Consider the following 22,786-nt stretch of genomic DNA (forward strand, 5'->3'; position numbering starts at 1 on the left):
GTCAAAGAATATGGCACACGTCTCTTTTAGGTTGATTGCCTAACTAACTGACACCTGCTTGCTGATAACTAATACCTGTTTTGAGAGTGTTAGTGTGTCTGTGTGCATAACAGAGTTTTGACAGGTGAGATTTTACACTTTACTTTGCATGCTCCAGTTGTAAAATCCAACATTTCTTCTTCTATGGAAGAAGGCAGTTCCAGGTCAAGGCACAAGCGTAAACACACATGCTCATGCATGTAGACAGTGGTGCAGTGACAGAACCTTTCCACTCTGTGTCACTATTTGATTTAACATGATGGTACATATGTTCTGAAAAGAGGAAGGGAATGAGAATCAATCACTTTACCAGGGCTCTTTCTCCCCTGTATTACCTTGAATTGGCTAATATCTATTTTGTAGGTGATCCTCACTACACTGGTACTCATGTCCAGTTAAGCCTTTTAGATTTTGGAATGCTGTGGGATTTTATTCATTGAAAGGTGCCAACCAAACCACTAGTCTTAGGCAATATGTTACCCAGTGTTGGTTTACTTTCCTTTTGAAATCCCAGTCTAGAAATTTATAAAACACATGTTAACATGATAAAGTAGACCCATGTAAAATCTTGAATTTATTTTTCTGTTGTCTTCCTGAGAATTTTGTCCTCAGTGCTCAAAAATAAGACTGTGTTATCAATCAATATTCCTGTGCTGAGGGAAAGTTAAATATATTAAACATACAGTATGGCCAGAAAATATAATGCTATTCTCAACTATAGACTGTATAAAATAATAGATGTAGCCTCGATGATGTCACCCATTGGTTAATGGACTCCTGTTTAAAGACTTTACTGCTGCATTTTGGCCATCGCCATCTTTGGATTCAAATTGCAAGAGGGTGAAGCTAACCCAAAACTAAGTGCTAGCTTTGTATGCATGATGCATGACAGTCTATGGTTAACTGTGATAAAAACCTGACAACTATAGCTGCAAATGTTTTTTTTATCGTTCTCTTCTTTAGTTTTATTTAATTAGTTTCAAAACATGGACTCCAATAATGTTGCAAAAATCCTGAGTGAATATTGTAGCTCTCAAACCAGACAACGTGACTGTAACAAAAACATGTACAGTAAGCTACATCTTCTGTAAACATAACAATGCAAATTCTTATGTCAGTACAGAGCGTTTCTCCATGAATGGAGAAATTAGCTGTAGAGACCAAAACTTTGTTTTGTACCAGACTGTGAACATGTTAATTTCAGCTGTGAAGTTGGGCATTTTAACATGGGGGTTGCCACTTGTTCTCACTAAAGCTGGTTTCCCTCTAAAAGTGTCTAAATTTACAGTAACTCTAAAACAACCAGAGGCTCAGATATCTCTGTTGTTATTAGACTATAAATGATTGACATGAACATAAATTATTGTGACCTCTTGTTCTTGTTTTGGAGCTTTGCTTTATAAAAAGAGCTTATGTTGCTCTGTGTGTTTTCTTTTTTTTTTTCTTAGTGCTGATGTTTGACACTGAAGGCTGGCCTGAAATGAAATGAGATTGAGTTAAAGCTTTAATGCCTTGGGCAAGTAAAAAAAACAAACAAAAAAATCAAAGTAAGTCTAGATTTATAGCCCTGCCAAATATTTCAAAGGTGGGGCGGATACAAGTAGAAAATAGTGTGTCTGTTATGTATGTAATAATGTGTGTGTGTGTGTGTGTGTGTGTGTGTGTGCATGTGTGTTTGTCTGTCTGTCTGTCTGTCTGCGCAGACATGGGAATCATGCATGTGCTTGCATGTCTTCAGATCCTGTGTTTTTTATAATTATATGTACAGTGTTTGTGCGTGTGCATGTGCGTATGATAGAACAAGTGTTGACAGTTGTGATAGTTGGGTTGGTCACACTATAGCTCCACTTTATTTAACATAGTAAAAAAAAACAACCTCCTTGAGTGAAATACATACAAAAACTTGTTCATGCCTTTCCCTTTGAGTTAGAAAAAGAAAGGCAAGCATTTCTTTATTGCACTTTATTATACCAGTGCTTATATTTTATGTTGGAGGAAATGTCTTTAAGTCTTGTAAAAGCTTCAGTTAGCTTTATAGTATAGAGTCTGATTTAGTCACATGCACTAAAGGGATAGTTCAGATTTTTAAAAGTGGGGTTGTATGGGGTACTTATCCATAGTCACTTTATTACCTGCAGTAGATGGCAGTGGACGTGCCTTAGAGTCTGACACAGAAGCTAAGCAATGCACTACTGCAGATGGGTCCAGCAGTAAAATGTATGTTAGCCACCTAAAAAAAGTCCCACCTAAAAACAATCAATTTCAGTTTAAGTATTTGTTATATTGAGAGTATTTCCACCACTTTACCTTTCTGTCAGACAGCCTGCTCCAACAGGGGAGCCGTTAACAGCTTCAGTTCCACATCTATGCTCTCTTCAAAGCCACCAGACTCCAGTGACATATAGGGCTCTAGTTTCGCAGGCCGGGCACAGTGGGGGCGCAGCGCACCTGCGCTTCACCAACTGGGTGTGGCCAGGCGGATTTTGTAAGTTTGGCACACCGTGCGCCCTGGCGCAGCTACTCCTTTATCCCACCTCCGTCCCTCCTACCGGCACAAGTCGTAAAGAGGGAGGAGAGAAGGCGTGGAGTGGGTTTTACACACATCACACCAATCAAATGAGCCCCTCTCCTCGCCCTTAAATGCGCCGCGCGAAGGCGTAATGATAGTTTACTCAATTCGCCATGGCAGAAGAGAGCAGCAGCGTCAGACGGCCAACTCCTCCCAGGAGGAAACTGATGTTTTGGTCTGGGAGGTCCAAGCTCGCAGTGTGTGAATATATGGAACTGCGAGCAGACCTCCACGGGCTGATGATGCAAAGGTAGCCTGGGAGGAGGGCACCACAATTGTAAATCAATGTTGTGTTTCTCTCGTGTGCGTGTGCGCGCTCTCTCTTTCTCTCTCGCAGACTCACTCTGTTTCTTTTCTTTTGACTTTTGACTAAGATGACAGATGCTGAATATATACTCCCTACCTGATGCTGTGGCTGTTTGTGGTTGGCTGAGAGGGATGTGAACTCATTAGTTTGCAGCTGTGTTAATCAAATCAGGTTCGGTTTCCATTACGCGTGCCAAACGTGCCAAACGGTGCCAATCCCCTTTGATCTGACATCAGATGTGACGGGACAGTCGATATAGAGATACATTTATGTGCTGACTGCAGATAGTTGCATTGAATAGTGGTTTTGTGGCTATTTATTGCATCGTTAATGTGCCTGATATTCTGGAAACCTGCCTGTGAGGTTTTGGTGACGTGTGCGCACTGTCCGCCGGTCAGCCAAACTTCGGCTTACACTGGCTGCGCTCCGCCTGCGCTGACAGTAAACCTGGTTTCAGATGGCGAGCTTTTAGCGCACCTTCGGCGAAGCCTTTTGGCACGAAACTGTCACTTCGCCAAGCTGGATTTGTCGACACCTCCCCCTGCTGCGCCGCCACACCCATCTCAGCGCACCTCGGTCTGCCAAACTACCAAACTGAGCGTGCCTCGGGTTGCGCTGCTCGAAACTAGCTCTGCGCGGGGTTCGCCACCCTGAGCCATCTGCGCTGCGCCGGGAAACTAGAGCCCATTCAGTCATTTTGGCTCACTGAAACTGGTTGGCTTCTGGGTCTGGATGTGTGCCAACCGCTATTTACCGTAGACAATAACATGACTATTATAAGTACCTCATACAACCCCACTTCAAAATATCCACACTAAACCTTTAAACCCCAGCCTGAAATGAATTAGATTTGCAACCAACAACTATTTTCACATTGATTCGTCTGTTGGTCAGTTTTCTGGTTAATCAGTCAATGATTGGTTTATTCATTGTGGTAAATAGTAAAATAGAATCCAGTATGACATCTTAGAATGTTTTTTTTTTTTTTTTATCAAACAGAGAAAAAACACAAAATCCTCACATTTGAGAAACCTTTTTTTTGTTGATTTGTTTTGACATATGAGAGTTTCTGCTGATCTTTTTTTTTTTTTTTTGTATTTTTTGATCAATAAATGGACTCGTTTTATCTGTAAAATGAATCCATGTGAAAGATTTTAATGGCCAAGGTCTAATTTTATCATCCATTTTCAGTGACTTTGAAAGCCCACTCCTTAAAGATGTTTTTTAAATGGTGGCAAATATGGATGTCAGTCACGTTTGTTTCCTAGTCTTACAGAAAACAGATTAGTTTCCGTCAAGGAAACAACAAAGTCACACAGTGGCCATTCCTCAGTATGATTCATTGGAATTACAGTGACGCACTTTACAGTAGAATGCATCTGAATAGAATAGGCCTGCAAAAGCAACTTTTATGAAGCCTGTAATAGTGATGTAGTTGTATTGATGCTGTGTAAGAATGCTGATTGACAACAATGATCAAAAAACTCACGAGATAATGATCATGAAGCTCACAGTTTCACGTTTTGTGTAGTCTTTGACTAAATGTTGGTGAGGTACTGGAGGTGATCACTGTTACCTGTGTTTGCTTTGTGTTGTCACGATTGTCATAAACTTTTCCCATCTTGACATGGTACATTATTTTGCAGTTTAAGACCACCTCCTGCACACATAAATCACAACTTGGCAGGTCTAACAGAGTGTTTGTGTATCATTGCAGATACTATAACCAAGGTGTGATGTGAAGGTGAGATATAGAGTCATGAAAAAAAATCTGCTGTTCTGAAGTATCAACTGGCATGGATCCTGAAACGTAAACAATGGCACATTCTGCCATGGGGTGGCGGCTCCACCTGCAGCGACGCGCTCCACGGCAAAAATAATAGAGGTGGCTGCCAGTGTTACTTGGAATTCTGAGCTGCCTCAATCCATCAATCAATCAATTGCTTTATTTGTCCCCAGTGAGGCAATTAACTTCACAGCAAGTGGGAGCAGCACAAAGTACAAAAATACACAAATACACACAGCATAATAAACACATTGTGGACAAGCCTAATAAATACTCACTCATACTCAAGTTAAAAAAGATTAAGATATTCCACACTAATGAATAAGCTACCTTTTCCTCCTGGCGTTTAGAAGAGAGACAGCGGAAGGAACAAAGGAGTGCTTGTATCTGTTTGTTTTAGCAAGTGGGAGTCTAAGCAGTGAACCTGATGGTAAAAACTGAAACTGTTGGTGTAGAGGATGAGAGCAGACGGACAAGATGGAGTTTGCTTTCTTAATCAACTGTATGTTGTAAAGGTCCTGTAAAGTTTCTTGTGCAGACCCAGTGATTTTACTACAAACACCAACAACCTTGTTTAGTAGATTTCTCTCTTTTACCCTCAAGGATTGAAACCAACAGATAAAAGAAAACGTGATCATACACTCAATAAAAGAACAATAAAACATAGTCATCAGGGTAGAGTCAACCTGGAATTTAGCAGGTTTTCTAAGACAAAAAAGACACTGCTGACTTTTCTCATAAATCAAGAAAATCAATTTTTCTCGAATGTCAGCTTGTTGTTAAGAATAGTGCCTAAGTACTTATAGGATTCTACAATTTCAACTGCCTGACCATCAATCACTGTGAAGTCAGGAGATGAGGGCTGCACACATCTAGAATCGACACACATATCCTTTGTCTTCAAAACATTCAAAGATAAAAAAAAGATTGCTGACACCATCTTAAGAAATAATCAACCACAGGACCATGTGAAGTTTCAGAGTTATTCAACAAGCTCACTATGACTGTGTCGTCCGTGAACTTCAATATATGGCGGTTTTCAAAGGTGCTACAACAGTCATTTGTGTACAGTATGTACAGCAGAGGAGAGAGGACGCATCCCTGAGGTGAGCCAGTAGAGGATACAGATAGATCAGAGAGTTGACTATTAACCCTGACTCTTTGTGTTCTGCAAGTCAGAAAATCCAAAATCCAGCCAACAATACTGCCTTCCAGACCAAAGTTGTTCATCAGTCTCTGGATTAGTAGATGAGGCTGAATAGTAGTGAAGGCGGATGAAAAGTTAACAAACATCAGTCTAACATGATTGTTAGAGCTCTCAGGGTGCTTGTAGATGTGATTTAACAAAGTTATGGTGGTGTCCTGGACCCCCCTCTTGGACCTGTACGCAAACTGCAATGGGTCAATCAAGTGTTCAGTAATTTTCAGCAGTTCAGTTTTGATCAGTTTTTCAAATGACTTCATAACTAATGAGGTCAGGGCTATGGGCCTGAAGTCATTTAAAGATTTGGGATGTTTAGACTTGGCAGCGGGAACGATAGTCGACTGTTTCCACAGATTGGGAACCTTCTGCTGAGACCAGGATAAATTAAAAATGTAATTAAAAATGGGGCCTAGTTGTTCAGCACAGTTAGAGAGTATTCGACTACTGATATTATCAGGACCAACACTTGTTCTTCTTTTACAGTGTTTAAAAGTTTTAACAACAGAATGTACATCAAAAGGAGGGGAAGCTTGTTGATTTGGATCCAGTGTAGTGTTTTTCAGCATCATTATTTCATTATTAAAATCATGCACTTCAAATCTGAAGTAGAATTTGTTTAGCTCTTGTGCCAGAGCCAGATCATGCTGATTATTTTTATTCAGCTTAGTAAGACTGAGTTGTGCAGCTTCCATTTCAGTTGTTACTGTACAGGAAAATGACTAAAATCATAAAAAAAAAACGCAGCCTAAGAAAGTGACTGATTTGAAGTACTGTAACTGAGCGACACTTACAAAGGCAGCTGTACAAATGATTGATATTAAACTCTCCAAAACCATGACAACCAAGACTAACCACAAGAAGACTGCTGTAGCAAAATGAAGATTTAACAGTGAACACTTTCACAGTGATAGAATATTGTTTTTATATCAGCCACAACCATAGACTGTATAGGGCCACAACATGTAGGAAGACACACACTGCTGCTGTGTTTTTGTAAGTTGCCACTGGGGGGTGTCAAACCTAAATTGTCCACATGCTCCACACCTGCCAGCCACATCTTCGTACACTTCAATTAACACCTCTTTGACCTTCTCAAAATTGGATTTTTTTGCAGGGCTAATGGATTATGTACACACCCCTCTAGATTCTGTGTTTGGGTCTAATAAATGCAACGGGAATGTGGGACCAATGTGACTGAACTCAGAAGGGATTAGCTAGGTTTAGACCTGTCATTGTGCACTAAGTTTCCCTTTCAAATGAAAACAGGTAAACATCAAGTAGAACATTTCTCCTCAACGTGAACAAAATCTGCACCTGAAGTTTATTTTGACAGTAAACCGCCGTCAAGTAAAGCAAAAACACTGCTTTTAGCGGGTCACTGTGATGGGCTTTGTGCTGGCTGAATGCAGAGCTAAGTTGGGTTGAGTTGGGCGTGTATTTATGTGTGTGCTTACATACATGAGGTCATGGGTGTGTCGGAGTGTGTGTGTGTGTGTGTGTGTGTGTGTGTGTGTGTGTGTGTGTGTGTGTGTTTGTGTGTGTGTGTGTGTGTGTGTGTGTGTGTGTTGGAGGGGATGGCGGTGTCTCAAGGTCATGTTGACAGTCCACACACAGACAGCGCCAGAGGAAAGCGCCAGCCTTGTTGACCCACTTTGCGTGTGTGTGTGTGTGTGTGTGTGTGTGTGTGTGTGTGTCCTGGGACATGGTTCTGGTGAAATAGGAGTGTTTGCTCAGGGAGTGGATTGTGCCACTTTGTGCAAGAGGGTGTGTGCGTGTGTGTGTATGTGTGTTTGCGTGCGTGTGGTTATTTTGGCATTAGGTTTTAGTGTTACGATTAGGTGTATACAGTACGTTGGCTCTTACAGTAAGGGGTAAGGTGGAATTAATGTAGTGCAGAGTGCTCTCAAGTATAAGCATGCAGGATAAGTCTGCAAGTGTGTGTGCATTTATGCATGCACTTTTCACACCTATAAGCTAACTCTTCAGCCGTGGTCTGTTGAAGCGGTCTGTGTTTGTCTAACAAATACGCGAGTCTCTCAAGAGAGTTGCCGTCTGTGTGTGTTTGTGTCACTCATGTCTGGTTTGTCTTCACTTCTTTTATAACATAAGAGCCATATGTTTGGTTAGTGACTCTGCTGGTTTCAGCATGTCTTGGAAAGTCTCCCTGACACAGACACAAAGGCATACATACATTTTAACCTGGCATAAAGAACGCTATTGTCATCTTGTGTGCATGTGCATGCACGTGTAATGTGTTGATGTACAGTATGGAGTAGTCTTTGTAGCAGATGTGACACTTTGAATGGTGACCTATATCACCTCTTTCTTATTTTTCTCAGAGGAGTCTTTGGAAAGATAAGCATCAAGTTGACATACCTAAGCCAAGCTAAGGCGTGTGTGTCTGGGTGGGTGGGGCGTGTCTCTGTGTGCGCGTGTGTGTGTGTGTGTGTGTGTGTGTGCATGTGATCAAACTGAATCATGATGTTCCTACGAACTGAGAGAGAAGCAAGTGCTATCTGGATAGTTGTTATGTCCTTCCTCTAAACAACACCGGGTATTTTGAGGTTTGGGATCCACCCTGTACTTTGGGGTGGAGTCACACAAACACTTTTTTTTTTCCTTGAGTGTGTTGCACCCAACTGTGTCAAATACATCTATGTTTAGCTTTTTTTTGGTTTTGTTTTGCATGGTTATCTGAGGGATTGTGGCAAATTGAATTGACTTGGGTTTTTTGACTGCAGGTCTATTGATGAAGGTAAAAAGGTCTCCCCAAGAAAGATAGTCTGTCGCGTCCTGTGATTATACAATTTTTTTTTCTCCTAACAAGCTCTGCTGTTTCGCAGGATGTGCTTATAAATATTATTATTATTAAAACTTTCATTATTTCATAAAAGAACTGTTACATAGTGTTATCTCTGTTCTTTGTTGTATCCTGCTGCTGTAATGTAGTGTAATCTGATTTAACCTAATGTGATATAATCCGATATGTCTTTCAGAGCGGGGGGATCCCTGTCTAGAGGGGGGTCGAGTGTGTGTGGGCCAGGTGGGAGTTGGAGTAAGTGGGGACTCGTCCATAAGGGTGGTGCCAGAGGAGAGGACGAAAAGGAGCAAAGAGGAGCTGAGGGAGCTCTGGAGGAAGGCCATCCTGCAGCAGATCCTGCTGCAGCGGATGGAAAGGGAGAACCAGAAACTACAGGGTGAGTCACATGAACGGAGGGACACACAAACACACACACACGCACAAGGAGCATGCATTGCCTTTTTTGTAATTTATTCACATGTTCATAAACAAAAGATTTAATTATATTTGTGCACACATCCTGAAACAGACAAATGTGAGAAAAAGCTCCACTACAGTATAATCTCTTTGAAAAATCTTATGATTGGCAGTAACACTAACATTGCAGTGCACAGTGCTGCAGTAAAAGTGACCATCCATTAATACATATAACAGCTGATGTGTCCTGTCTATCAAATCACACTATATTTTATAGCTGCCTGGTCCTGCAAAGAGGGGTTGGTCTTGTTGTCTGTTTGCATGGTAACAAGAACTGCAGCCAGCATTGTTTCATTAAGTAGTGTCGGCATCACCCACTTAGTAATGCTCTTAAATTACACGATGAGAGTGTTTCTCTAGGAGCCAAATAGCAAGGCAAAAACATCCTTTTTATTTCCTCTCTTGTAGGGCTGTAGTCATCCAAAGAAAATCTAAAAAATGACTGAAATTCTTCCTCCTTTTTGACTAATCAACTGACTGATGAGGAAAGAATCTAGTTATCGAAGCAAATCGGCCACAGTGGGCTGAGTGTACTTTACCTGGTAGTAGTGTGTGTTCATCAAAGCATTTTTTTCTAGAGCGAATTTTTGTTAAATTCTTTGCTATATTTATACTATGCTACTAACTCCAGCAGCATGACATAGCACTGAACATTTAGTCTGCACTTATCGCTGCACAAGAGTTGAAAAATGTTCAACTGTCACTTGTCTTTTTGAGCCCAATGGCATCACGTGATTAGCACAAAAGTTGTAATTTTACAGTTTGGCCAGTGTGTCAAACTGGCCTCAAAGCTCAGCCCTCTTCGGTTGCTTGGTACTCTAGCTTTCTGCAGAAGTTCTGTAGCATAGCAACCAAATACAACCAAAACGCTGTGCCTGCAAAGAAAGCTCTTCATGGGCATGCCTCTTCAGAGGGGCGCACGCACACAGGTTATGTAGTGCACACCTGTTTTTTTATATTTAGAAGCACTGTAAATGAGCAGGTTATATAATACGTGTGTGTGTGTGTGTGTGTGTGTGTGTGTGTGTGTGTGTGTTTGCTGGTAGGCATATCTGAGGGCGGGCCAAATGCACCATCTCTTTCCCGACCCAGTTGGCACTCATCAGCACACCTAGCTACGTGCCACATCCCTAACTACCTGCACTGGATACAAACTAATAATTCACACACAACACTTCATCCATCACACAGATAGAAATCATTGCCTACATAACAGGGTGTGGATGGAGAGAATGTGGGTCAATATTGATGAAAGAAAGGCAAGTCCAGGCAGCGACCTCACACACACACACACACACACACACACACACATACTCGCTGCGTTATACTCTCCAACAAACACATCTGCAGAATGTGGTGGCTTTCTTTGGCATTTATACTTAAATTGTGTTGTATTCCTCCCACTGGGTGTGCTCCACCTTTCTATCAGTTATTTTTCTGGGTGGAGCTCAACTCCCTGTCCTGTATACTTTCTGTTTATCTCTCTCACTGTTTTATGGGTCAGCTGCAAAAGTGTGTGCGTGCCTCCGTGTGTGTGTGTGTGTGTGTGTGTGTGTGTGTGTATCTTTGTCAGCTCCAGGGTGGGGTATCCTATCTTGGTGTGTGTTATCATGGGCGGATTGTTCCGGCGACAGAATGGGATAGAAATGGAGGAGAGTTTGGGGAGTGGAGAAATTGCGTGCTAGCTGGGCTGCAGCCAATAAGCAAGTCCCTGATGGAGCAGACTCTGCCTGCACCGGACAGCTGATAAGATGGACAGCAGAGCCACGGCCTCTCCAGCAGCATCTATTCTTACTCTGGGTGTGTCAGCTATCGGCTCTGTCCAAGTTTATCCAGACTACGCCTTCCAGGCCACTCTCGCTACTCTCTGTCTTTGATTGCTGAGGCCATGATTTACAGCACTTCATAAAACATGTCAGATCTCTTGAGATCTTTTCAATTCGTCTTGTGCCAAGTTATTTAAAAATGTATTTATTCTAGATTTTAGTGTGAGTGTGATTTTAGTGAGATTTTAGTGTCTCAGAGTGTTCATCAAAAATGTGATTTTGTTATAATTGCCCCAGGTTCCTTTTTGCAAAGTGTTGCTGATGCAAATAGAGGCATTCCCCCTGTTGGCTGCACATCTAACTTCGCCCTCTGTTTCCTGGAAGGTGTCAGTGCAGGTTGGAGCGGGAAACTGACTGCTGTCTCTTTCCTGTCCCATAGTGATGATGTCACTCTCCCCAGCTCTGCCAAGTTGCAGCCAGTCACTGGGTGGACACCACACATGAGCGGAAAGGGTGGGAAAGTCCACTAGGGGAGGGGGGGAGTAAAGTGGAGAGTGAGGTTGATGGACAAGACAAATGTGGGATTGAATGAGAAGAAAGAGTTGAGTGTAGGCAGTAAAGAGAAAGGGAAGAAGAGAAGGGCTGTGGGTTAAGAGATTAGGGAGGAAAGAGAGGAAGGGTGTTGTCAGAAAGAGAGGAACAGATGAGGGGCACTGGGTGTGCCCTCACCTTCTTTGATCAGTGGTGTCAACATTTTGCAACAGAATTCAGTTTGTGTCTTTCTGTTTACTTTACAGGCCATGTTAATCTGAAAGTCACAAATTTGATTGAAAGTAATAATATGTCATTGTTAAGTTCTTAACTCTTTCATGCTCAAAATCAGTTACTGCAGGTTTGAAAAAAAAAAAAAAACACCTGAAAAGTTAAACATGGTGTTTAACCAGCAGCACTGCTCCTGCAGTTATTTCTCACACACTCCCAGCTGAATCTGACTGTTTGAGCCATTTGCCTCCAACATTTCCCGAACCAAAAGAAAAAGGAAAGAGGAAAGGGAGAACTTTGGATCGTTGAAGCGTGGGCGTGTCATAAGAGTGAAACACTGTTGGTGTAACTCTGACGGGACAGTCGAACCGTCAGGGAGACAGAGACAGAACCCATCATGTGCTCTGTGTAACATTAGTTCACTGAAGCACTCCACAGTGAAATATCTTGCACATAATCTGGAGTTGTCACGGACACCACTGTCCTCTAAGTGAATAAATTCAAGCCGGCAGACCTGTAACTGCTTTTTAGGAAGACACTGTGACATAGCATGCTGTTGCTCACTTGCTACTTGATCGTAGCTGTGTGCAGCTAAAAGTTGTGTCTCTGGTTGAAGGTGTGTGTTAGGCATCCAGGTTTTAGAATATGCAGCTTCTTTGCAGCAACATCCATATTCGAAGCATTGTCAATTGTCATGGCTACATATGAGTCTGGACAGACTCGGGTATAAACTGCAACTTATCTGGTTCGCCAACACATAGACCTGCAAGGAAGTAATTCCAGTTTGTATTTTGGGGGGACATTTATAGTTACATTGGTGCACAATATGATTGGGGGTTTTGATCTATAAGGGTTAAAAAGGCATTTTTCATTTCATCTCGAATTTAAATCAGGTTTTTACAGTTTTTTTTTTTTATTATGCTAGTTTGCCACAACAGAGTGTGTTGTGTTGTGTGTGTGTGTCAGCAATGTATGAAAGTGCACGAGTGAAGAAAGAAAACCAGAAGGACAACACAAAATGTATAGAGCGAGCCGCACACTGGCCAGGTGTTTCCAGCTACAGTGATACACCTGCGTGCCACACATACGCACCAACACACCACAAGACCAACAAAACCGACACAAAGGGTTGTCACATTATTGACGTCTGTGTATATATGTTTGTAGCCTCAGAGAGCGATCTGCAGAACAAGCGTCTGAAGCTGGACTATGAGGAAATCACTCCTTGTCTGAAGGAGGTCACTCTGGTTTGGGAGAAGATGCTGGGAACTCCTGGGAGGGCAAAGGTCAAATTCGACACTGAGACCATACATGCCGCTGTTGCACAAGGTACATATTTGGCTCCACGAATATGATTATCAGTGCTTCTTGGAAATATTTGTTCTTTTTTTAAAATCACCAGGTATTGGCAAATATTGACCAAAGCTTAATGTATAAAGCTCCAAAACTGCAAATATGCATTGTGACGTTTCTCCTTATCATCAGCCCTTTTCGCAAATACAGCAAAAGGAGAGGGCATAAATTCCATTTGTACACACAGTGAAATCAGTTTGTATTTCCCCTCGACAACTCTGTCACCCAGTGTCTTTCATTTCCAAGACTGTCTGTTCTGTATGCTGTCTAGTATCAGCATGTTCTGCACAGAGGACAGGGGGGTTATCTCTGTGGCCTTAGACATAACAGTGGGCATCTAAAGTCCAGAACACACATGCACGCAGAAGGGCTACTGGCCTGTGAAGCCACATGAGCTAGACTATGACGCAAGATGATGACATCACATTAAAACGGTGGTCACACAGGAGTAAAGCTGCAAGGTCACATGTTCAAACATGCTCGCCTTGGGATTTTAACGTGCTGAGACTTTCATGGTTGTACTCATAATATCTCAGTTGTTTAGTTCACACCAACACCAAAGTGTAAAAATAGCAAACGCGTGCTCCACCCCTGTTAGAAAATTTGCATACAGATATGTTTTCCTAAAGTCAAGAATGAATCTCCACACCCAAGGCAAAATACTGTGAAACACTCATTCGGCTTACTGTTTAGAAACACTGTTATTGGCTAACAAACTCCTCTCTGCCTGTCTCTCAGACAGACTAATTACTGGGCCTACATGAGGTATTTTTACAGAAAACGTAGGGCTTCTCTGACTATCCTCAGCCCCTAAGATTCACCACATTTTCAAACCCTGACGTCACTTCTCCTTAGAATTTGCATATTACTGGTAGAAATGAGTCTTTCACAAGTCTTGCACCTGAACATCTGTTAGGAACATGTCATTCCACCTTCGCACTACCCCACCCTCATTCTCTTTCATCTCTTGTCACCTCCAACAGGCGTCCCAAGGCAACATCGAGGCGAGATCTGGAAGTTTTTGTCTGAACAGTACCTGCTCAGGCAGGCGGTCCCGTCCCGACCCCCTGCCAATCACACTCCTTACAAAGAGCTGTTGAAACAGCTCACGTCGCAGCAACATGCCATCCTCATAGATCTGGGTAATTCAACACACACACACACACACACACACACATAGATAATATTCATGTTCACTGACACACATTTTAGATGCTTTTCATTTTAAGCTGTTCTGCTTTATGGAAAGAACACTGACACACAAAGGAATAAACCTTAAGCACAAATTTTCACTCACATTTTGGGTTTTGCAGACAGTATCTGAAGTGATCTTAAAAAGGGTTAAATTCAGTTCCCTCAACAAAAGGCCATAGAGGGTATTAAAAAGTCCCCAGCAGAATTAGGAGGGGTTTTTTTTAACCTGTTGTAGGCACTGATGCAACTCCTCATATAGGTGGTGGCAGAGCGGGCTTTCTTACCTACTACACCAGCTCCGCCTCTGTAGCATGCGGTTGCTGCCAGCTTCACTGTGTGTGTATTGAGTTTTGCCAAGTGATAATGCAGTTGTTTATGCAGGGTTTGGAAGCGTAGGCTATATTAACTGTCACTGAATTCATTAACTGGATCCTTTTAATAACATGATGCAAGAATTAATTCGACTGATTTAATGTGAAATGTAAAAATACATACAAGGTTGCTCTGCTGCTTCACATTACCTCTGGTACAATGAGGTTTTAATTGGAATCCTTTTTAAACAGATTCTAATTGTTTTTTACAAAGTTCTGTGTAGTTTTTACCTGTTGGAGGGCTGTGGAGAAGAAAAACAGATCAGCTGCATAAAAATGGAGAAAAGCTGCACGATGCCTTTTTGCCAGTTTGGCTTCTGTGACCAGTGAAGCAGCTTCAGCTGATTAAATGGACACTTGAGCCAGGGACAGCAGGGTTTTTGGTTGTCCATTACATTCTCATGAGCGCAATATCTCAAGAAGTTCTCCAGGGAATTTCCTCAAACTTGGCACAAACTTCCACCTGGACTCAACGATAAACTGATTAGATTTTGGTGGTCAAAGGTCACTGTGACCTCACAAAACATGTTTTTGGCTGCAACTCAAGAATCCATACACTAAGTATGCAAAATTTCACACAAATGTATAAAATTAAGTTAAGACATTTTATATCCAAAGGTCAAAGGTCAGCTTTACTGTGACATCATAATGTTCTGCAAAAACACTTTTCTGGCTATTACTCAACATCATAACACTGAAATGGTGACACTTATCTTGTGAGTCCACCTTGAAACGGTGGTGATTGTAAGAATCTGCTGCTCAGTTAAAGATCAATCAATCAATCAATCAATTTTATTTATAAAGCCCAATATCACAAATCACAATTTGCCTCACAGGGCTTTACAGCATACGACATCCCTCTGTCCTTAAGACCCTCACAGCGGATAAGGAAAAACTCCCCAAAAAAACCCCTTTAACGGGGGAAAAAAAACGGTAGAAACCTCAGGAAGAGCAACTGAGGAGGGATCCCTCTTCCAGGACGGACAGACGTGCAATAGATGTCGTACAGAACAGATCAACATGATAAATTAACAGTAATCCATATGACACAGTGAGAGAGAGAGAGAGAGAGAGAGAGAGAGAGAGAGAGAGAGAGCGAGAGAGAGATATGCAGGTAATGACAGTATCTTACAACAACATTAATGGAAGTAATAATATTATAGTTATAGTTCTGGTTACTGCGGTACAATATGTTGAAAGTATGTATTAATACCTGGCAGTATACATGTGTGACAATAATCATATGTGTATAATAACAGAAGAAGTATGACTAATGACTAATGATGGCAGCAGCAGCAGGAGGCATCTGGTGGGACCACGGCAGCAGCACAACCACACACGTCACGCTGTCCAGGCACCGCTGTGATATGAGTTAATCTGAGAGACAGTGGAGCACAAAGGCTCCGGAGAAGAAGCCGAGTTAGTGACATCCAGAATGGCCGGGTTAGCTAGATGCAGTAATAGGATACGAGAGAGAGAGAGAGAGAGAGAAGGAGAGAAGGGGCCCAGTGTATTATATTGGTCCTCCGGCAGACTAGGCCTAAGTCAGCCTAACTAAGGGCTGGTACAGGACAAGCCTGAGCCAGCCCTAACTATAAGCTTTATCAAAGAGGAAAGTCTTAAGTCTAGTCTTAAATGTGGAGACGGTGTCTGCCTCCCGGACCGTAACAGGAAGATGATTCCACAGGAGAGGAGCCTGATAGCTAAAGGCTCTGGCTCCTGATCTACTTTTGGAGACTTTAGGGACCATGAGTAACCCTGCGTTCTCAGAGCGCAGTGTTCTGGTGGGATAATAAGGCACTATGAGCTCTCTAAGACATGACGGAGCTTGACCATTTAGAGCTTTATAAGTTAACAGTAGGATTTTAAATTCAATTCTGGATTTTACAGGGAGCCAGTGCAGAGAAGCTAAAACAGGAGAGATATGATCGCGTTTCTTAGTTCCTGTTAGTACACGTGCTGCTGCATTCTGAATTAGCTGGAGAGTTTTTAAGGACTTACTAGAGCTACCTGATAATAGAGAGTTACAATAATCCAGCCTTGAGGTAACAAAAGCGTGGACCAATTTTTCTGCATCTTTTCGGGTCAGGATAGGCCTAATTTTCAATATTACGCAGATGAAAAATGCAGTCCGTGAGGTTTGCTTTAAATGAGAATTAAAAGACAAATCTTGATCAAATGTTACTCCGAGGTTTCTTACGGTAGTGGCAGGGGCCAGAGCAATGCCATCTAGAGAAACTATGTCATCAGATAAAGAGTCTCTGAGTTGTTTGGGGCCAAGAACAATAACTTCAGTTTTGTCTGAATTTAACATCAGGAAATTGGTGCTCATCCAAGTTTTTATGTCTTTAAGGCAATTATGGAGTTTAGTTAATTGATTGCTTTCTTCTGGCTTCATTGATAAATACAACTGAGTATCATCCGCATAACAATGGAAATTTATAGAGTGATTTCTAATGATGTTACCTAACGGAAGCATATATAGAGTAAACAGGATTGGTCCAAGCACAGAACCTTGCGGAACTCCAAAACAAACTTTAGTACGTAAGGATGGTTCATTGCGAACGTCAACAAATTGAAAACGATCAGATAAATAAGATTTAAACCAGCTCAGTGCTGAACCTTTTAAGCCAATTAAGTGATCCAGTCTCTGCAGCAGAATTTGATGGTCAATTGTGTCAACCGCCGCACTAAGATCTAATAAAACAAGTACAGAGAAGAGTCCTTTGTCTGAAGCAATCAGAAGGTCATTTGTAATTTTAACTAGTGCTGTCTCAGTGCTATGATGCACTCTAAATCCTGACTGAAATTCCTCAAATAAATTATTATCATGGAGAAAATCACACAGCTGGTCTGCGACTACTTTCTCAAGGATCTTTGACATAAAGGGAAGATTAGATATTGGTCTATAGTTGGCTAACACCTCTGGATCCAGGGTGGGCTTTTTTAGTAGAGGTTTAATTACAGCTACCTTAAAAGACTGTGGTACATAGCCTGTTAATAAGGATATATTGATCATATCTAATATATGAGTGTTAACTATAGGTAAGACCTCCTTAAGTAGCCTAGTTGGGATGGGGTCTAAGAGACACGTTGATGATTTGGATGAAGAAATCACTGCAGTCAATTCTTGAAGAGAAATTGGGGAGAAGCAATCTAAATATATATTAGATTTTACAGCTGTGAAGATGTCTGTGAAGCATCCACGCTTTAGAATTTGGAGCTTCTTTGTATCAACGTTCGTATTTGATGCATTGTCAGCTGTCATGACTACAAATAAATCTGGACAGATCTGGATGTAAATTGTAACTGCAACTTGACTGGCTTGCAGAGGCATACAAGCGTGAGGTGGTAATTCTAGTCTGTTTGAGAACTGAGAACACTTGAATTGAAGAAAGCCTTATTTGGGTATAAAAAAGAAAACAAACGCACAGTGGGTCCACAAAGTCAGTCATCCATTCAATGTTTATGGAGCAGCTCCAGACTTTACGCTATGACATCACAAGTTTGAGACTGACTTCTCTGGTTCTGGCTTTGAGAGAGAGTAGCTCATGTTCAGAGATATCGATTGAACTTCCCTCAGCCATGGAAATAACATATTGGAATTCTTAATTTAGGTGGAGTTCCCCTTTAATTCAGTGAACTCTGCAGTAACCCTACACAGAGAACATTACAGTGTCTCAAACCTCAATTTAACGCTTTCACCCTCAAATGTACCCAACACCTCCCACCCAAAAACCCACACAGATACATAGACACACACAGTACCTACACCCCACCCACACAACACCCACATACATATATATACACACATCCACCCACACATTCATCCCTGTAACACTTAACCTCCCTTGTTTTTGCTGTTGACCCTGTATCTTTCATCTGACTGTCATGTTATTCACCCTACATCAAATATCAGGGTGGGGACAGAGGTAACAGCACATACAGTGACAGTTTGCTAGCTGGGCCCAGTGTAAAGGTGTTATGTCCTGTAGGATATAAGCACAGTGTTTATGAGACTGAAGCAGCAAAGAGGTTTGCAGATAGAAAATGCACTGCAACTCAAGGCGGCCTGACTTCACGTAAACAAGCAAGTGCGCAGTATATATGAGTTATGCAGAGGATAAAGGTTTACAATTTAGGATTTTGAAGTTCAGCACACCCACACTTTACATTCAGACACACACAAACACACACACATACACTTTCCTTCAGGCAGGGGAGGTAGTCGTGGTATTATGTTCACAAACATAAAGCCCCCACAGCACATTCCACACATACACACTCACGCAGCTCGTCATTGTCTTCTCCAAAGCCTCACTGTCACACACTAAGTCAAGAAAGTTCTTAGTTCCAGAACACAAACACCTGCCATTTATCAGCCCATCCACGTTAAGAATGTTCTTTTACAGATTCCGGGTCATTATGTTGTCAAGGCACACGTCCCATCCACTGTCACATGTTAAGCTTCTGAAGGAGGGTAGACTGTCTTTGCATTGGGCCGAGCATTTTCATGAATATGTTTGTAAGCATGACAACTCGGAATGAGTCGACACATGTGCGTGCACTGAGCTCCTTTTTTTATACATCAACAGCAATGTGTGAAGTCTCACGCCCTAAGGCAAAGTTTAACGGAGTTTACATGCTTCATTCGAACAAATGTACACACCCAAAGGTCTCTTATGGAAAGTTCACTCAGATTCTTTGCAGGAGTATGTCAGATGAAATCAAATAGATCAAATCTATCAAGACTGTTGTAGCAGGTTGATCTCAGACATCAAATAGTCTGCTGCAGCACTTCTTTCTAAATATAAACAGTGCAGATGTTTTTGCAATATAGATAATATCTCGCTCTTTTCTCTGCTCCCAGGTCGCACTTTTCCAACTCATCCATATTTCCAAGCACAGCTAGGGGCAGGACAGCTGTCTCTATATAATATACTGAAAGCCTACTCGCTGCTGGACCCCGAGGTATCATGTAATTCTTATGTTACTATTCTTTCTTTCACTTTCTTTTTGGGCGTCTCTCTCCCCCTCTTTCGATGGACTAAATGGAACTGTCAGCTGTCTTTAAGACTTAAGCTTTTTCCCCCTCCTTGTCTGTGTAGACGTCAAGTTTGTTATTGTTGTTATTGTAGGTGGGCTACTGCCAGGGCCTGTCCTTCATTGCGGGAGTGCTGCTGTTACACATGGGGGAAGAGGACGCCTTCAACATGCTCAAATTTCTGATGTATGACGTGGGGCTCCGCAAACAGTACAGGCCTGACATGATCATCCTGCAGGTAAATCTCTCACACAGAGTCTCTTTGTCCCACATGTGTAGCACACATTCACAGTATCTGTCACTGTCCTCTTCACACCTTAATCTGGATCAGTTCTCTCTGTTACTCACATACTTTAATTACATCAAAGTCAGGGCTGCAGGTCACCATCTTTTTATACATCCATTCATCAGTCAGTCTATTATATATATTTGAAACGTGATGCATCTCGTTCCTCCTTTCTTCTTTCAGAATCTCAACGATCAGCTTACATTTTTATGTTATCACAAAGTGACACCATTAGATTGATTGAAAGGTGGTCACTGGTGCGTGGTTAACATGGAAATTTAACTGGATTTATACTTGATGGAGGGCAATTTTTTTTTATTTTTTTTTTATTTAACCAGGAAAAAACTCATTGGGATTAAAAATCACTTTTACAAGAGTGTCCTGGCCAAGACAGGCAGCAGCATAATCACACGTACACACAAACACAAGGTGGACACAAACATTAAAAACAATAAGCAATAACGGGAGTCCCACCATATATACCCATGGCGTAGGATTTGAATTATAATTTAGCATCAGATTTCCCCCTCTGATAGAATTACTGCAACACTAGACGTACGCACTGTACATGATCAGACTGTCTCGTGCTTGAATTATACAGTATATCCAATAGCTTTTGTGTTTGCAGTGTTTCATTCACTTTGTGATGGAGAGAAACAGTGGGAGGCTTCTGTATTGGTAAACAAGGGCAAACAAGCTACAACTGAACTTTTTCATTACGATACCAGTTCAAGAACACATAGAAAAATCCAAAAACAACAACTGAAACGTGCTGCAAATGGAAAACCATGCTGCAGAAAGCCAGAACAAATACATTAACAGCAAAGGCACTGCAAATACAGAAACGATGCTCAAAGTCAAGAACAAACAATATTATATTTTAAGAGTAACAGATTTAGGGAGCAAGCATTAGATTATTATATTGTAATATTTTAAAAGACTAAGGCCAAATGTAAAAAGATAACGTTTATATTCACGTCACCTCTTTACTCCACTTTTCTTGCTGCTTCAAATACAATCACAGTCTCTTGTCTGGTTTCCCCCCCTCTCTCTCTCGCTCTCTCTCTCTCTGTCTCTCTCTCTCTTGGGTCTAAAATCAAACTGTTCCACCTAGTGCTCCACCTAGAGGCCTGGAGAACTACCGTTGTGTTGACAGGATATGCACAATCAGCAACCTTAGGCAAGACTGTCATGGACGTGTCAAAAACTACAGTTCCTTTAATGGCCACTTGAGGCTGGCTCTAGAAGCCAATCAATCCCCACAGACCCCCATGTTAAAATGTCCAACTTTACAGCAGAAATAAACATGTTTACAGCCTGGCACAATAAACAGTTTGAGTCTCCGTAGTTAATTTCAACATTCATGACAACCGTATGGGGGATGAATTTTTATATAAATCACCTGTTAACTTTAATTGAGGCTTAGAGTGACAGGCTGTCTGCTGATAGTGTCCTCGGCTCCTCACTCAAATTCACCCCTCAATCCTTCACAGCACCAGCCTCTAACCAAAATAATGGTCACTTCTGACACCAAAAAAACAAAGTGGCAACAGCTGAAATGCTGAGCTCTGGTTGAAAATGGGAGTCCACAAACCAGTGGGTGACATCACAGTAGCTATATCTATTATTTTTACAGTCTATGGATATGCAGCGTTTTTCTGCAGCAGTTGTTTTCAGGGTTTTTGAGTTTTTGCTTATGCATCATGTCTGTTTGCTGTCAATGTATTTATTTTGGCTTTCTGTAGCACAATTTTTCATTTGCAGCACATTATTGCTGCATAATGGAAATGTATTAGGCAGTTGTAGTTGTGGACTGTTTCACTGGAAGGCAATATCTTGGGTCTAATTTTACTTTCTGTCAGCTTTCTGTCATTCACAAACACTGCAAAACATTTTAACAGGAAATACAAGAGAACCCATTTAGAATGCTTATGTTGTCAAGTTTGTAGGAGTCCATAACCTCTTTATGTGCAACAAATCCAACTTTAAAACCATGTATGAAAAATACAATATGTAAAACAATCTTTGGTATGTTGTTCATATCAGATTCAGATGTACCAGTTGTCACGACTGCTCCACGACTACCACAGGGATCTTTACAGCCACCTAGAGCAGCAGGAGATCGGACCCAGCTTATATGCCACCCCCTGGTTTCTCACCGCCTTCGCCTCGCACTTCCCCCTCGGCTTCGTGGCCAGAGTCTTCGGTAAGCTTTAAGTGCTGCACATGTATCTGCACTTATAGACCACACTCTTGTTTTACTTGGTCTCTACACTGTTTCTTCAACAGTATAGATGTAGGACAGGAGCAGGATGTTCGGCCGGGGGAGAATTGTCTCCACTCCCCAGTCAACTTTCCTCATTAGATCTTGGACCCAGAGTGATGTAAGAAGGGGGAAGAAAGAGGTGGATGAAAATAAGGAAACTATGATTGAAGGACTTGGCAAAAGAGGAGGAAATAGAAGGTGTAGAAAGCAAACTACATACAAGGAATGTAATAAGTTTGGCAATGGGGAAAAGAAAATGGGAGTGGCATCATATTATGTTAAAGTATAAACTTCAGTTTGATGATTCCTTGGAATGAAGTCTACAAAAGGGAGTCACGTACACACAAACACATTTGAGATAAAGTCTTTGTTTGTCAGGCGCAGGCTGTTGTTTTCCTCTAACGTGACCATTTATCATTTGTGTAAATACCATCACACCCACAGCCCCCTGCTATACGTCTTTTTCTCTCCCTCATTCCTTCCTTACTGTTGTTTTCATGCCTAATTTCTTACACGGTGCTCAGTCACTGAACCAGACTCTCTGGCTCCTCGTGCTCATCTG

At 41.7% G+C, this 22,786-nt stretch overlaps 1 protein-coding gene across 4 annotated transcripts in view; it reads left to right on the forward strand.

The window, feature by feature from the left end:
- The window catches only part of tbc1d1 (TBC1 (tre-2/USP6, BUB2, cdc16) domain family, member 1), a 69,892-nt gene that overhangs the window by 40,258 nt on the left and 6,848 nt on the right, over positions 1 to 22,786 (forward strand). For all 4 annotated transcript variants that reach the window (XM_049572649.1, XM_049572651.1, XM_049572650.1 and 1 more), the window contains 6 exons: positions 8,902 to 9,102; positions 12,878 to 13,039; positions 14,047 to 14,205; positions 19,499 to 19,599; positions 19,767 to 19,910; positions 22,005 to 22,164. In XM_049572649.1, the coding sequence (XP_049428606.1) occupies positions 8,902 to 9,102; positions 12,878 to 13,039; positions 14,047 to 14,205; positions 19,499 to 19,599; positions 19,767 to 19,910; positions 22,005 to 22,164 (927 nt within the window). The remainder of the gene's footprint in view (positions 1 to 8,901; positions 9,103 to 12,877; positions 13,040 to 14,046; positions 14,206 to 19,498; positions 19,600 to 19,766; positions 19,911 to 22,004; positions 22,165 to 22,786) is intronic.

This window comes from Epinephelus fuscoguttatus, linkage group LG3 (genome assembly GCF_011397635.1).
Source record: "Epinephelus fuscoguttatus linkage group LG3, E.fuscoguttatus.final_Chr_v1".
Lineage (NCBI taxonomy): Eukaryota > Metazoa > Chordata > Actinopteri > Perciformes > Serranidae > Epinephelus > Epinephelus fuscoguttatus.